The sequence below is a fragment of the Bufo gargarizans genome, chromosome 3 (assembly GCF_014858855.1).
Source record: "Bufo gargarizans isolate SCDJY-AF-19 chromosome 3, ASM1485885v1, whole genome shotgun sequence".
In the NCBI taxonomy this organism is placed as follows: Eukaryota; Metazoa; Chordata; class Amphibia; order Anura; family Bufonidae; genus Bufo; species Bufo gargarizans.
Genome location: NC_058082.1, coordinates 42,914,136 through 42,929,338, shown reverse-complemented (window position 1 = coordinate 42,929,338; position 15,203 = coordinate 42,914,136). Strand labels below are relative to the sequence as shown.

The 15,203-nt window shown below is 43.0% G+C and overlaps 1 protein-coding gene across 1 annotated transcript in view; it reads left to right on the top strand.

Annotated features, from left to right (window-relative positions):
- The window catches only part of GDPD4 (glycerophosphodiester phosphodiesterase domain containing 4), a 71,698-nt gene that overhangs the window by 24,339 nt on the left and 32,156 nt on the right, over positions 1-15,203 (top strand). The window contains exons 7-9 of the mRNA XM_044287889.1: positions 5,546-5,639; positions 14,405-14,550; positions 14,926-15,008. Of these exons, the coding sequence (XP_044143824.1) occupies positions 5,546-5,639; positions 14,405-14,550; positions 14,926-15,008 (323 nt within the window). The remainder of the gene's footprint in view (positions 1-5,545; positions 5,640-14,404; positions 14,551-14,925; positions 15,009-15,203) is intronic.

Here is a 15,203-nt window from a genome sequence, read left to right as displayed (position 1 = left end):
CACCCACACCCACCTCGGAAGCATCCACCTCAACAATAAAAGGTAAGGAAACATCGGGATGCACCAAGATGGGAGCAGACGCAAAACTCTCTTTAATCTTAGAAAAGGCTGCAAGCGCCTCCTCCGACCAAGAGGAAAAATCCGCCCCCTTTTTTGTCATGTCAGTAAGGGGTTTGACAACAGAGGAATAATTCAAAATGAACTTTCTGTAGTAGTTAGCAAAACCCAGAAAGCGCATCAATGCCTTCTGATTCTCAGGAAGCTCCCACTCAAGTACAGCACGGACCTTCTCAGGATCCATGCGAAAACCAGAAGCAGAGAGGAGAAAACCAAGAAATTGAATCTCCGATACCATAAAAAGACATTTCTCTAGCTTGGCATACAGTTTATTCTCCCGCAGTATCTGCAGAACCTGAAAAAGATGATCCTGATGGGTCTGAACATCAGGGGAAAAAATCAAAATATCGTCAAGATACACCAAAACAAATTTCCCCATTAAGTGGTAGAAAATACTATTAACAAAATGCTGAAAGACGGCCGGAGCATTCATCAGGCCGAAAGGCATAACGAGATTCTCAAAATGCCCGTTAGGGGTATTAAAAGCCGTTTTCCATTCATCCCCCTCTCTGACCCTGACCAGGTTGTACGCGCCTCTCAGATCCAATTTGGAAAACACCTTGGCTCCAACAATTTGGTTGAAGAGGTCCGGGATCAGAGGAAGGGGATAGGGATCGCGAATCGTGATACGGTTCAGCTCCCTAAAATCTAAGCAAGGTCTCAGAGAGCCATCTTTTTTTTTAACAAAAAAAAAAACCCGCGGCAACAGGTGACTTTGAGGGACGAATATGCCCCTTCTCGAGACTCTCGGAGATATAGGTTCGCATTGCGATTCTTTCCGGTTGTGAGAGATTGTAGAGGCGTGCTTTTGGCAGCTTGGCGCCGGGAATGAGGTTAATGGGACAGTCAAACTCCCGGTGAGGAGGTAGCTCCTGAACACCGCTCTCGGAAAACACGTCCGAGAAATCAGAGAGAAATGATGGCACAGTTTTAGTAGACACCTCTGCAAAAGTCGCTGTGAGACAATTCTCTCTACAAAAGTCACTCCACTCATTTATTTGCCTTCCTTGCCAATCAATGGTGGGGTTATGTCTAGTGAGCCAGGGTAACCCCAAAACTAGAGGAGAAGGCAATCCGTTAAGGACAAAACAAGATATCTCCTCCACATGAGTGTCACCTACAGCTAGCCGGATATTGTGAACAATGCCTTTCAGAGATCTCTGCGAGAGTGGAGCAGAGTCAATGGCAAAAACAGGTATATCCTTTTCCAATGTGCAAACCTGAAAACCATGCATGGCTACAAATTGAGTGTCAATAAGATTGACGGCCGCTCCACTATCGACAAAAATCTCACAAGAAATGACTTTGCTCTCTAGCGCCACCCTGGCAGACAGGAGAAAACGGGAACTGCAGGTCAGAGGAAAAGCATCAATTCCCACATCAAGTTTGCCCAAAGTAGCAGATGAAGTAGAACTTGATGATCTACCTCTTGAGGTTTTTCTCTTAATATCGCTCTTAGTACAGTTCAGGAATCTCCTAGACGGACAAACATTTGCCAAATGACCTATGCCCCCACAACAAAAACACACCATATTCTGAGGACTAAATCCTCTTATCAGGGGCAAGTCGGCCTAGCTGCATGGGCTCCTCCTCAGAGGGGAGCGAGACAGGATGAGGCCCCTGCACACTGAATGAGTCCGCACCATTGCCCCAAGACTGACAATGGCTGGACAGAAAGGTCTTGTTTCTTTCTCTTAGACGTCTGTCAAGGCGTACCGCCAATGACATGGCAGACTCTAAGGACGTTGGTCTCTCATGGAAAGCAAACGCATCTTTCAATCTCTCTGAGAGACCATGACAGAACTGACTCCGGAGTGCAGCATCATTCCAACCTGAATCAGCTGCCCATCTCCGAAATTCAGAACAATAAAGCTCCGCAGACAGTTTGTTCTGGCATAAAGCACGTAAGTTCGATTCGGCCAGAGCAACACGATCCGGGTCATCATATATTTGCCCCAGGGCCACAAAAAATCTTTCCACGGATCGAAGGGAGGGATCCCCTGATGGCAGCGAAAAAGCCCAAGTCTGAGCATTGCCCCTGAGCAGGGAGATGACAATCCTCACCCTCTGTTCCTCATTACCAGAGGAAAGGGGACACAAGCAAAAATGGAGTTTGCATGCCTCTCTGAAGCGAACAAAATTCTCACTGCCCCCGGAGAACGTCTCCGGAAGTGAGACCTTTGGCTCGCAACAGACTCCATGAGCCGGAGCAGAGCCTAATGCTTGTAACTGAGTCATAGATTGACGGAGATCCGCTACTTCCAAAGAAAGACCCTGCATGCGGTCAACCAGGCCAGAAAGCGGATCCATGTCAAAAAAGGACGGTTTTGGTGGATTATAATGTCACGGCTGTTTGAGGGTAACAAGAGCAAACACAGTGAAAAGAGCTACTGACCGGACCCAAACTAGGGAAGATAAGGGGTGACCCCTGTCAGACCCTCAAAGCTCTCCCTATGCTGCTAAAGCACATGCCTGGATCCAAATGGTGGAAGGAGGCATGCCCGCGTACCTCAGACTGATGGCCACTGTAACCCCTACAATAGTGGAAGGGGCACGGCCACCGGTGCCCTACTCAGTATATGGAGGGAACCGTGGCCACCTCAGATCCAGTCAGAAAATAATCAGGAAAACAACAATATCTGCACACTTAGCTGAAGGAGATGCAGCCGCAGAGAAGACGGATCCAAGGACAGCTGGCAATATCCGGAGTGCTTGCTGCAGCAGAAACCAGGTCCAGTGAACTGATAGCTTACAAGTGGAGTTACTCAAGCCAGAGCTACAACAGAAATGAGAAATATAATCCACGCCCTGCAACAGGAGGAGGGGTGATTTAAAGGCAGGAAAATCAACTGCAGGAGAAACAGCTGAGAGTAAAGACCTCATCACAGGGGCGGAGAAACAGAACAGTGAGAACACCTCCAAGCTCTAAGTGACATCATCGCAGGGGTGGAGACACAGAGCTGTGAGAACTTCTCAAAGCTCTGGTAGTGACAGTAACTCAGGATCAGTACAGGATAAGTAATGTAATGTATGTACACAGTGACTGCATCAGCAGAATAGTGAGTGCAGCTCTGGAGTATAATACAGGATGTAACTCAGGATCAGTACAGGATAAGTAATGTATGTACACAGTGATCACCAGCAGAATAGTGAGTGCAGCTCCGGAGTATAATACAGGATGTAACTCAGGATCAGTACAGGATAAGTAATGTAATGTATGTACACAGTGATCACCAGCAGAATAGTGAGTGCAGCTCCGGAGTATAATACAGGATGTAACTCAGGATCAGTACAGGATAAGTAATGTAATGTATGTACACAGTGACTGCACCATCAGAATAGTGAGTGCAGCTCTGGAGTATAATACAGGATGTAAATCAGGAACAGTACAGGATAAGTAATGTAATGTATGTACATAGTGACTCCACCAGCAGAATAGTGAGTGCAGCTCTGGAGTATAATACATAACTAACTCAAGATCAGTATGGTATAAGTAATGTAATGTATGTACACAGTGACTGCACCAGCAGAATAGTGAGTGCAGCTCTGGAGTATAATACAGGATGTAACTCAGGATCAGTACAGGATAAGTAATGTATGTACACAGTGACTGCACCAGCAGAATAGTGAGTGCAGCTCTGGAGTATAATACAGGATGTAAATCAGGATCAGTACAGGATAAGTAATGTAATGTATGTACACAGTGACTCGACCAGCAGAATAGTGAGTGCAGCTCTGGAGTATAATACAGGATGTAACTCAGGATCAGTACAGGATAAGTAATGTATGTACACAGTGACTGCACCAGCAGAATAGTGAGTGCAGCTCTGGAGTATAATACATAACTAACTCAAGATCAGTAATGTAATGTATGTACATAGTGACTCCACCAGCAGAATAGTGAGTGCAGCTCTGGAGTATAATACCTAACTAACTCAAGATCAGTAATGTAATGTATGTACATAGTGACTCCACCAGCAGAATAGTGAGTGCAGCTCTGGAGTATAATACATAACTAACTCAAGATCAGTAATGTAATGTATGTACATAGTGACTCCACCAGCAGAATAGTGAGTGCAGCTCTGGAGTATAATACATAACTAACTCAAGATCAGTATGGTATAAGTAATGTAATGTATGTACACAGTGACTGCACCAGCAGAATAGCATGCTTAAAGGTTGTGTACACTTTTTTTTACTATTCATTTCCCAAACCTTAAATAAAGCAACTTTCTAAATATCTTCCCATTCTGCTTCTGGGTGCGTGAAAGTCCTTCATCCTGCTAGTGGTGCTGCTGAATCTGACATAAATCCATCAGAGCTCTGCTTCTGGTTCTGATGGCTCTCTGCTCTCCCTTCTCTTAGTGTTAGGAATAGCAGCAGGGAGAATGAGAATATTGTACCAAACAAATCACAAAGTGATGAGTAGTTAAAGCGTCCAAGGAGGGCAGATCACACAGGCTGTAGATAGGTAAGGAAGAACATGGGGCAGTTTACATAGGAAGAAAGACACGGGCTGTGTACAAGTATAGAGAGCAGACTCTGCGGGGAAGGGAGATGGGAACCCAGTCTCCTTAGCAACTGTCACTGTCATGTGGTATAAAAAGGGGGATTAAGCTGTGCTGATACATGAGAGCTAGTGAAGGCAGCAGTATCCTGGAAACACATCTAGCCTTTATTACCGGGAGGGACATGACCACATGAGAAAAGTCTGAAGGAAGGAGCAGGATGCAAACTGAGTATCAAGGGGCTGAAAAGTAATGAAGATTGCAGACTGAAACTTAGTGCAAGCTCTTTTTTTTAAGGGTACTTTCACACTTGCGGCAGAGGATTCCGGCAGGCAGTTCCGTCGCCGGAACTGCCTGCCGGATCTGTCACAACGCATGCAAACTGATGGCATTTGTCAGACGGATCAGGATCCTCATCCGTATGACAAATGCATTGAAATGCCGGATCCGTCTCTCTGGTGTCATCCAGAAAAACGGATCCGGCATTTATTTTTTTTCTAATTTTTTTGCGGTCTGAGCATGTACAGACCGCAATGCCGGATCCATTTTTCCGGAACTCTATGGGCCGGATCCGGCATTAATGCATGTCAATGTTAAAAAATGCCGGATCTGGCATTCCGGCAAGTGTTCTGGAGTTTTGGACAGAGATAAATCTGCAGCATACTGCTGTATTATCTCCGTCCTGAAATGGCAAAAAGACTGGACTGAAGACATCCTGATGCATCCTGAACGGATCGCTCTCCATTCAGAATGCATGGGGATAAAACTGATCAGTTCTTTTCCGGTATTGAGCCCCTAGGACGGAACTCAGTGCCGGAAAAGAATAACGCTAGTGTGAAAGTACCCAAGTAACTAACAGATGTAAAAGATTTTTTCCATGTCTGTAACTTTCAGTAATGCTGCAACTGTTTTCACTGCAGGTGACTGCTCCATACCTTCACATTGGCTCTCTAGCGGCAATGACCCTCTTGTCTTGGCCAGTAGCATTGTATTTTGTCAGAATGAACACAAAACGTAAGTTTTAAGGGCTTGGAGAAAACGGACTGTATATTATCTTTTATTTGTATCGCCAGTGACTTCCATTTTCAAAAGTGTTTTTTACTGTAATCAAAGAGGTAAAGCCTTAAAGTGGATGGAGAGGCTACCAGGATGGATAACACACAATGCAATGTTTGCTTTTTTCATTTTTTGTGGTAGTATTTCTGTAGTATCATTACTTCATTCTACATTTAGCTCCTTAAATGGGAACTAAAGCCAGGACCTACAAAACAATCTCCTTATGTGTCTTAAGTATTTGCTCTTGATTCATCAAATTTCATACTTGCAGACCATGAAAAATACTGAGAAAAGCAGTGCATTGTTCTCTCAGGCTGCAACCATGTTTTTTTTTACCCTCCCTCTCCCTCCTCTGATACTACTGCACTTGAGCCAGGGAGTGTACAACGAGGCGCTGGGTTTAGTCTGGATAACTGGATGACTTTTGTAGTGATAAATCCCTTCATCTAGCTAGAACAACTTGACATTCAGATTACTCGAAAAGCTGGGTGACAAGACAGTCGATCTGCATCGGTGCCTTGGTACCATATGGCAGATTCCCACAATATCTCAGACAATCTATCAGGGTGGCATTGTGTGTACTTTATATGACCAATATGTCCCCTTCAGCACCCGGCTTTCCCAGACTGCAAAATGCAAGATTAGCCTTTTTACGAATTGATAAATCCCCTGTATTGTAAATACCTATCTGGATTTGCTACCCAGGAGCCTGGACAAGCTGAGTAACAATCCCTGTGCTAAACCTCCATGCTGTAGCATAACTAGATTTGTCATTCAGGGTCCCAGGAATGCTGAGTAAAACATAATGTGAAGATGTAATAGGGACTGCTAGATACTAAGTCTACCAAAATAAATCCTTCTCCTGACTCCCAGAGAGTGCCATAGTTATAGACTGATTTGCCTTTCGAGATCCTGAGTCAAAACCTTGTGGAACTGTAATAGACTGCAAAATACTAAGTCTACCGAGATAAATCCCCCTTCCCATTCATAAATAGTGCCATAGCTAGGTAGATTTGCCTTTCAATGTGATGCGAAAGCTGGGTACCACCATATGGAACTGTAATAGGCTGCAGAATACTAAGTCTACCAAGATAAATCCCCCTCCCCATTCCTAAATAGTGCCATAGCTAGGCAGATTTGCCTTTTAATGTCATGGGAAAGCTGGGTACCACCATATGGAACTGTAATAGGCTGCAGAATACTAAGTCTACCAAGATAAATCCCCCTCCCCATTCCTAAATAGTGCCATAGCTAGGCAGATTTGCCTTTTAATGTCATGGGAAAGCTGGGTACCACCATATGGAACTATAATAGGCTGCAGAATACAAAATCTACCAAGATAAATCCTCCTCCTCACTTGTAAATTGTGACATACCTACGCAGTTTTTCTTACAGGATCCTGGGGAAGCTGAGTTGCAACCATGTGGAACTGTAATAAATGGCAGAATACTAAATCTCTCAATCCCCCTCCCCCACTCAAATATATAGAAATATAACCCAAACAGTGGTAGTCAGTGCAGTCCATCAGGTGGCATTTCTTTTCATCATGCTTTTTCATTATTTTAATTGTTCTCCTTCTATAAAGGACGGTTTTGTGATTATTATAATTTATTTTGTGCCATTAAATGTTTTGCAATTACTAAAAATAAATTATAAAATTATACTTCTGCTTTTATCCTCATTAAAAAAAAACACCCACATAATGTACTGTTATCTAGAGACACATCTTGCTAATTAATAACAGTGCATTGAAATACATGGGAAAATATTCGGGTATTTAGACAGAGAAAATCCTCCAATTAATAACCACGAGCTGTGCAGCTTAATGGTTGGAGCATCTGCATCCAATACAGAAGGTCCTAAGTTCAAGACCCGGCAGTGACAATTTAAAAGTAGGGACAGAATAAAAGTTAAACATACAGGGGTAGCCCAAACATTGGGGATACCCCTCATACTGCTATCTCCATTTTTTGGAGTCAGCCACAAAGCAGAGCAGGGACTCCTAAACTATATATGGAGTCAGGACAGGGACTCCTAAAGCAGCACAGACATTTCTTTGTGTCTGAAGCGTAAAGGGATTGGCAAACTCCCCCTCTTGGGCAGACCTGCAAAGAGAAGCATACTTACCTTCTTCCCAGCTCCATCGCTCCCTGGCCTCGCTGCTCCACTGCACTCCTAGAATGTAAACCAATCACCGGCCGCAGTGGTCGCTGCTCCCCTTGCGTCTTGTCAAATAGTCACGTGACGCATGGGGAGCAGGTCACTGCTGAAGCCAGTTTGGCTGCAGTGGAATCAAAATGTAAGTTTACATCCTGGAAGCGCAACTGAAGTCGGGGAGAGAAGGAGTGGTGAGCCAGCGACGTGAAGCAGGTAAGTATGCTCCTCTTCTCATTTCTGCCCAAGAGGGAGGGGGGATTCGAAAAGTTGTACAACTCGTTTAAAATCTGTCCCTCTGTGTGTGAGAATTTGAGGAAGATGGGTCGGCACTGCGGTTTGCACGTGGTGCACGCGTCCAGGGAAGGCGTCCAACTAGTATCATCAAGAAAGTGAATGCCGGTCCTTCTTCGCTATATAACTCTGTGTGTGAGGTCATGTGCACCTAGCCATTCTGTAGCCGAAGATGGAGAGGAAGTGCTTTGTCTGCAAGATCTCTCCTGAACTCGTTATGGCAGCAGTTTGGCGATCAGCCTGTAAATATAGCCGTATGTGCACTATGGGTTAAATGTATTTGTGTTATTTATGGGGTTTTTTCGGGGTTTAGTGTCCCTCTAAAAACTGTCATCTCCTGAAGACTATCCCTAAAGACTATAACCTATTAGGGCATACTGACATCATAGAGTTGAGAAGGCCCACTCTGGATGTATGTGGAGGCATAGACGTCTGTTAAGTTACAATATGTAAATTATCTAAAATATAAAAAAAATGCCCATAAATTACCAAATCAGAAGCTAGAGCACATACGGTACCCTCAGCACGGTAGATAGTACAATGCATGGATCAGCTCTGTAATGTATCTATGGGCCAACTGAATAAGACTAAATAAATATTCATGTGATACCCCAGATCAGAAATTTTAGATACATATATATTATAAAAGTGTATGGTAACAAATTCATACAAAACATATAAACCTGACAACCCCTATAATATTCCTGAGAATGTGGAGATGAGACATTGAGGGCCTCATTTCTAAAAATCGTCTAACAAAAGAACAGATAATTACATATTGCAGGTTTGTGGTAGAACTGTGATGCCTAAAGATCCCCAGAAACAGATGTAAGCAGGAGTTGTGGAAAGACCTTTCAGACATGGTGACATGACCAAAGCTAGTCAGGTCCTCAGGCTCCACAGAGGAGCATGAGAAGAAAACTGAGAGAGTATTAGTTTCTATGTAAGCTATGCGTATGGTGTTGAGTTTTACCTGTGTGGCCGGGGGTCTGTATTAGTTCAGGGGTGATGAGTCTACAATACCAGCATTTATGGGTATGGGGTCCATATCTACTCAGGGGTCTTGTCTGACGTTTTTATTTACTCTGCGTTGTGAATTTATTTTCAGTTCTTGCCGGGGTCTGTATTTATTCTGGGATCTGTATTCAAGGGTCTTTGCTGGTCTCTGTGTTTATTTTGGAGTCTGGTTTGGTATCTATTTATTCTGTGGTGTGGTTTGAGGTCTGTATTTATTCTTGGGTCTGGATTTATTATGGAGTTTGGTTTGAGATCTGTAATCTAGGGTGTAATCTGGGGTCTGGATTTACTCTGGAGTCTGTATTTATTTTGCTTCAGGGTCTGCTATCTGTATTCTAGGGTCTTATCTGTTGTCTGTATTTATTCTAGTATCTTATCTGGGGTGGTGTCTCAAGGGTTTGTATTTATTCTGGGGTCTGGTCTGAGGTCTGAATTAGTTTGGGAATCTCATCTGGGGTCTGTATGTATTTCGGGGCCGATTTACTTTAGGCTGTCAGGTTTATATTATTTTGTGGTCAGTTGCAATATCTATTGTGCAGTCTGTATTTAGTTTGGGGTCCTTATTCTAAGTTTTGAATCTGAATACACTTTGAGGTTGGTCTGGGGTCTGTAATAAACCTGCGGTGTGATAAGTCATGCACCTACCACTAGTGGGGTTTTGGGGAAGTAGCAGTCTAGACTAGTTCTTCTCTCTCTCTCCTGATTTCCCTTTGCTAACAGCAATAAGCTGCCACTTGTGAAATGCAGGCTTTTGCATGTGCCTGTCCTGAATTGCGGTGATGGGTGTCTTAACTTGTTATCCCCTAACCTGCAGCGGAGTCTGTATAGTGCTGATCACTCTTCTGACTGTAAACACTATAGCTTACAGTTCTTCTGGTGGCCCAGGACCCTGCAGTCTGCCTGGAGTAGTGGTCCTCACATACAAGCTGTTTTCCCAGTCCCAAGGCCCTTGGAGCAGGAGCAAATCAACATGCTCCCTCACTCCAGGCTTGCTAAGCTAACTCTCCCTAGAACTCTCTAGAACTCCCCCACCTGGCAGAAAGTAGGAACAACCCCACTCCCACCAAAAGGGAAGGAATGGAATGGTAATTTCCATTTCTAATGCCAACCACCATACCTTATCATTCTGAAGCTTATGGCAGATACATCAAACATAATGTGACATTACAATATATAATAAACAATTTCAGATACACTTTCTGGAGTATTGCAACAGCTTTCATTTTCTGAAGGATTTTCTGATAATGAGAGCTAAAATCTGATTGTTAAAGGGGTTCTCCCATAACTAATGTAAAAAATCAGACATCATATAGTACATGACTAGTGTTGAGCTAAAATTTTTGAATAGCGAATATTAATCGCGAATATCGTAACTTCGTAAACTCGCGAATATTTCGAATATAGTGCTATATATTCGTTAGATCGAATATTCATCATTTTTTAACATCTAAAAAAAACATGATTTCTCCCTGCTTCTTTCTGGTGGGTCAATAAGCCATTGACCCACAAGCAACTTAAGCAGTGGGGAATCATGTTTTCATATGGAAAATAAAATGACCAATATTCTAAAAAACTAATACATAGCAGTATAGTGAATATATTCATTATTTAGAATTTTGGCATTATTTTTTTCCTATCTGTACAGTTGTTCGCATACTCCTCCCCGACAAGCGTCCCCGTCACCATGGGAACGCCTGTGGGTTAGAAAATACCATCGGATCTGAGTTTTCCCTGAGATCGTGAAAACTCAGATCCGATGGTATATTCTAACCCATAGGCGTTCCCATGGTTACGGGGACGCTTGTCGGGGAGCAGTATGCCAAAGTGGAATAACAGTACACGAATATTCTAAATAACGAATTTATTCGCTCTATTGCTATAACTTAGTCTTTTAGAATATTACGAATATTCGTAAGATACACATATAGACTGCAATTTAGCTAATATAGTGCTATAGTAATTTTTTTAATAGTGTATATATTTTCCAAAACTGAAGTTCAGAAGAGGCAAAAAAGACTAATTAGACAAAAAAAAAAGATTATAGCACTATATTAGCTAAATTACAGTCTATATGTGTATTTTACGAAAATTCGTAATATTGCTCTAACTTCGTCTTTTAGAATATTCGCAATATTCTAAAAGACGAAGTTATAGCTATATATAGAATCGTAAACTACACATATTAGCCTAGCCATAGTCATAGGAACGTTGCCTTATACTGTCAAAAGAAAAATCGCAATACGAGAATAATTAAATTGTATATTATTCGCGATAAATAGAATAATGAAATATCGCGAAATAGAATATGGTACCTCCCGCTCATCACTATACATGACAACCTCTTTCTAACAAAGCTAGAACCAGCCCTGTGCCTCACATAGATCCAGAGATCTCCCCATTCATTGCTGTGGTAGATTTATAGCAAGCTGGCAGCTCAAGGGGGAGTGTCTTCTCTACTGCAGCTCAGGGGGCGTGTCTATTCTGCTGCAGCTCAGGGGGCGTGTCTATTCTGCTGCAGCTCTCTCTCTCTATCACAGCTCAGGAGGCAGTTGAAGGAGGAAACTGAGCATGTGCGGCCATTTAAGTGAGCAGGACAAAGAAATAAGAAAAAACAAAACAGCAGGTGGCGCTATACAGATACATCTTATTGAATAACTCAGTGGCTATGCAAATTTTTTAATTACATGCAATTACAAAAGTATTCAGATCCAGGTGCTGGTTTGAAAACTGTAGAATATTTTTAGTGAGACAACCCCCTTAAAGGACAAATGGAAGAGTTGTCTATAGATTGTAGCTTTTAACAATGGAATATAATTGGTTGCTTCGAGCAACTAGTCCACATTTCCTTTGCACTAGTTTTGATAAGTCTTCCCCCTTGGCGGTTCTGTTACAGATAATTACCATATTTTCATTTTTCATTATTTCATAAGCACAAAAATAAAAAACATTAAATTCTCTTTGATTTAATATTATGATAAAATATTCCGCAGTCTGTTCCTATTAAGGCTCCAAAACACTGACATTTTAGATTGTGCAGGAAAATCTCTGTTTTTTGCTTCCACTCTTAATTTATCATCTGCCCGGTGTCAAAAATTGTTTGCGAGATCGGACCTCAGGGGTCACGACGCTGCGGGGAGACTCATTTGTGTTCATGCCGCAGATATGCCAGCAGTTTAGGAGACATACTTGCCTATTTTTGAGAAGTGACACTGGGGAGATTCTAAGACGTGGCATGCAGAGCGCCACACGAGCCACACATGTCTATATAGGACGCGCCCCCAACCAGAATCAGTGTATATGACCCCCTTCATAAATAATTTCAGGCCCCCAGACAATACCTCCTAAACAAACAGAGACCCTAAACCATTTCAAATAACGAAGACCCCAGACCAGACCTCAGACAAATACAGACCCCAGACATTTATTCAGACTTCAGACTAGACTAGAATAATATAGACCCAAACCCCTAAAAAAAACAGATCACAAACCAGACTCCCTAAATATATATGTACTGCAGACCACCTGTGTAAATAGATACCAGGTGTATAAAAAAAATATACCCCAGACAAGATCCCCAGAACATGCTCACTGAAAAGATACAGACCCCCTAAGTAGATGCAGACCCAGACCAGGCCCCCTAAATAGATGCAGACGCTAGACCAGACTCTCTGAATAAATACGGACTCCAGACCAGACTCACTAAATAGATACAGACCCCCTGAATAAATACCGACCCCAGACTCACTAAATAGATCCAGACCCCAGACCAGACTCACTGAATAGATACAGACCCCAGACTCACTAAATATATACAGACCCCAGACCAGAGTCACTAAATAGATACAGACCCCCGACCAGAGTCACTAAATGGATACAGACCCCCCGACCAGAGTCACTAAATAGATACAAACCCCAGACCAGAGTCACTAAATGGATACAGACCCCCGACCAGAGTCACTAAATAGATACAAACCCCAGACCAGAGTCACTAAATGGATACAGACCCCAGACCAGAGTCACTAAATAGATACAGACCCCCGACCAGACTCACTAAATAGATACAGACCCCCGACCAGACTCACTAAATAGATACAGACCCCCGACCAGACTCACTAAATAGATACAGACCCCCGACCAGACTCACTAAATAGATCCAGACCCCAGACCAGACTCACTGAATAGATCCAGACCCCAGACCAGACTCACTGAATAGATACAGACCCCCTGAATAAATGCAAACCCCAGACTCACTAAATAGATACAGACCAGACTCAACTCCATCACAAATATCCTGATGCTGACCCCAGTGTAGGACATTGATGTACCCATGAGTAAAGAGAAGTAAGTATTTATAATATTGTACAGGCACCTCCTGAGTCCCTCCCCAATGCTGCAGCCATAGTCTCCATGATTTTATTTCAGAAGCAATAATTTTGGCATAGACTCCGAAAGGCTGTTCTAGCAGAGAAAAGCCTGCCAGAATTCTCCAGATCCAGCACTGCCCGATGCAACCAGAGTGCCCGCTGGCCCCATTAATTATAATGGGGTCCGGAGAAGATCCGTCCGCAATCCGGCAAATAAGCCGAGAATCTGGCGGACAGAAACCGCTGCACGCTGTGGTTTGTGTGTCGACGACTCCCGGAACTGGCGGCCGGATTGCAGTGCGGCAGATGTGAAAGTAGTGCAAATTACGTTCAGTTCTGAGGTGGGAGACTTGTCAGACCTTGCAACAATATTTCATTTTCACCATTCACGTCCAGAGCTGCTTTCGAAATTCGACTGGTTGCCCTTGGAAACCAATTTTATCTTTATACCTGTCATCTGAATTCCCACAAGGCACTTAGGTGACAAAGCACAGAAGTATCCATGCATGAGAACAATATTTGCAGTGATCTGAATAATTTTAGCAGCGGTGGGGGGCGCAGGGGGGGGGGATTCCTTGGAAAAAACATTCACGTTACAAAGCGTGAAAATTTCGCCATAATCAGACAGTCGTCAAAGGATCTGTATAGTTGCAGAGGAAAACTGGCTGAAAAATCAATCATGGCTGATCACCTTCTTGCCGGATATATACCCCGGTTGTCGGCCATTTTGAACAACTTTGACCAGGTTTTGCTCTAGGATCATTCATTAGGGAAGGACAGGTCGTCAATGACTACTAGAAGAATATCGTTTTTTTGTGGTATTTCCCCTTTAAATCATATATAAAAAAATATATATATATACATTTTTATACGCTCATTTCTTTTTATTTTCAGTCTCTCGGATGCTGATAATCAGTCCGTACATCGCCGTGCTGCTGGTCCTGTTTTTCCTACCACTGGGGATGTATTCGCCCTGCATTAGGGAGAAGGGGACGCTGGGGGCAAAACCATTGCTAATAGGGCACAGGGGATCACCGATGGTAAGTACCCACCTATAGGGTCACACACCCTTTTAATGACTTACCGTAGAGCGTCCTTACAGTCTGATTGATGGGAGACTTCCCTGATCTAGATTGTAAGGGTCATGTGATCAGCTCACATTTTGGTGGATATAGTTATGTCAGACTTTTGTAGAGATCCTGTGCTGCAGCTCTGAATGTGACTGGAGTATAAGGTTATCAACATAAATCTGGTAATGCTTCCTGTAGGGTGTTCAGGTTTAGACAACCTTTTTCAATAGGTGTTATTTGGGGCCCCTCTAATCAGCTAGTGTGGGGGAGGAGGTGGGGGGGAGGAGCATCTCCTTATCAATAACTACAAATTCATTATATTTTTTTTGTCTTATTTTTCCACAGTTTGCACCAGAAAATACCAAAATGTCTTTTGAAAAAACAATAGATTATGAGGGTGACGGCCTGGAGACTGACGTCACAATCAGGTACTATCTGCCTCTCCGAATATAAGATGCCCCACATGGCGCCAAAAAGTTCCCGTGTCTATAAATTTTATATAAACAATGTATCATGCTCCAGAACATTCTTATCTATGGACTGTATAACAGATTTGAAGGGTGTCCAGTACTTGGTCGCAAGGGTTACGTTAAATCTGTTTATGTGCGCTCATCAAATTGTCA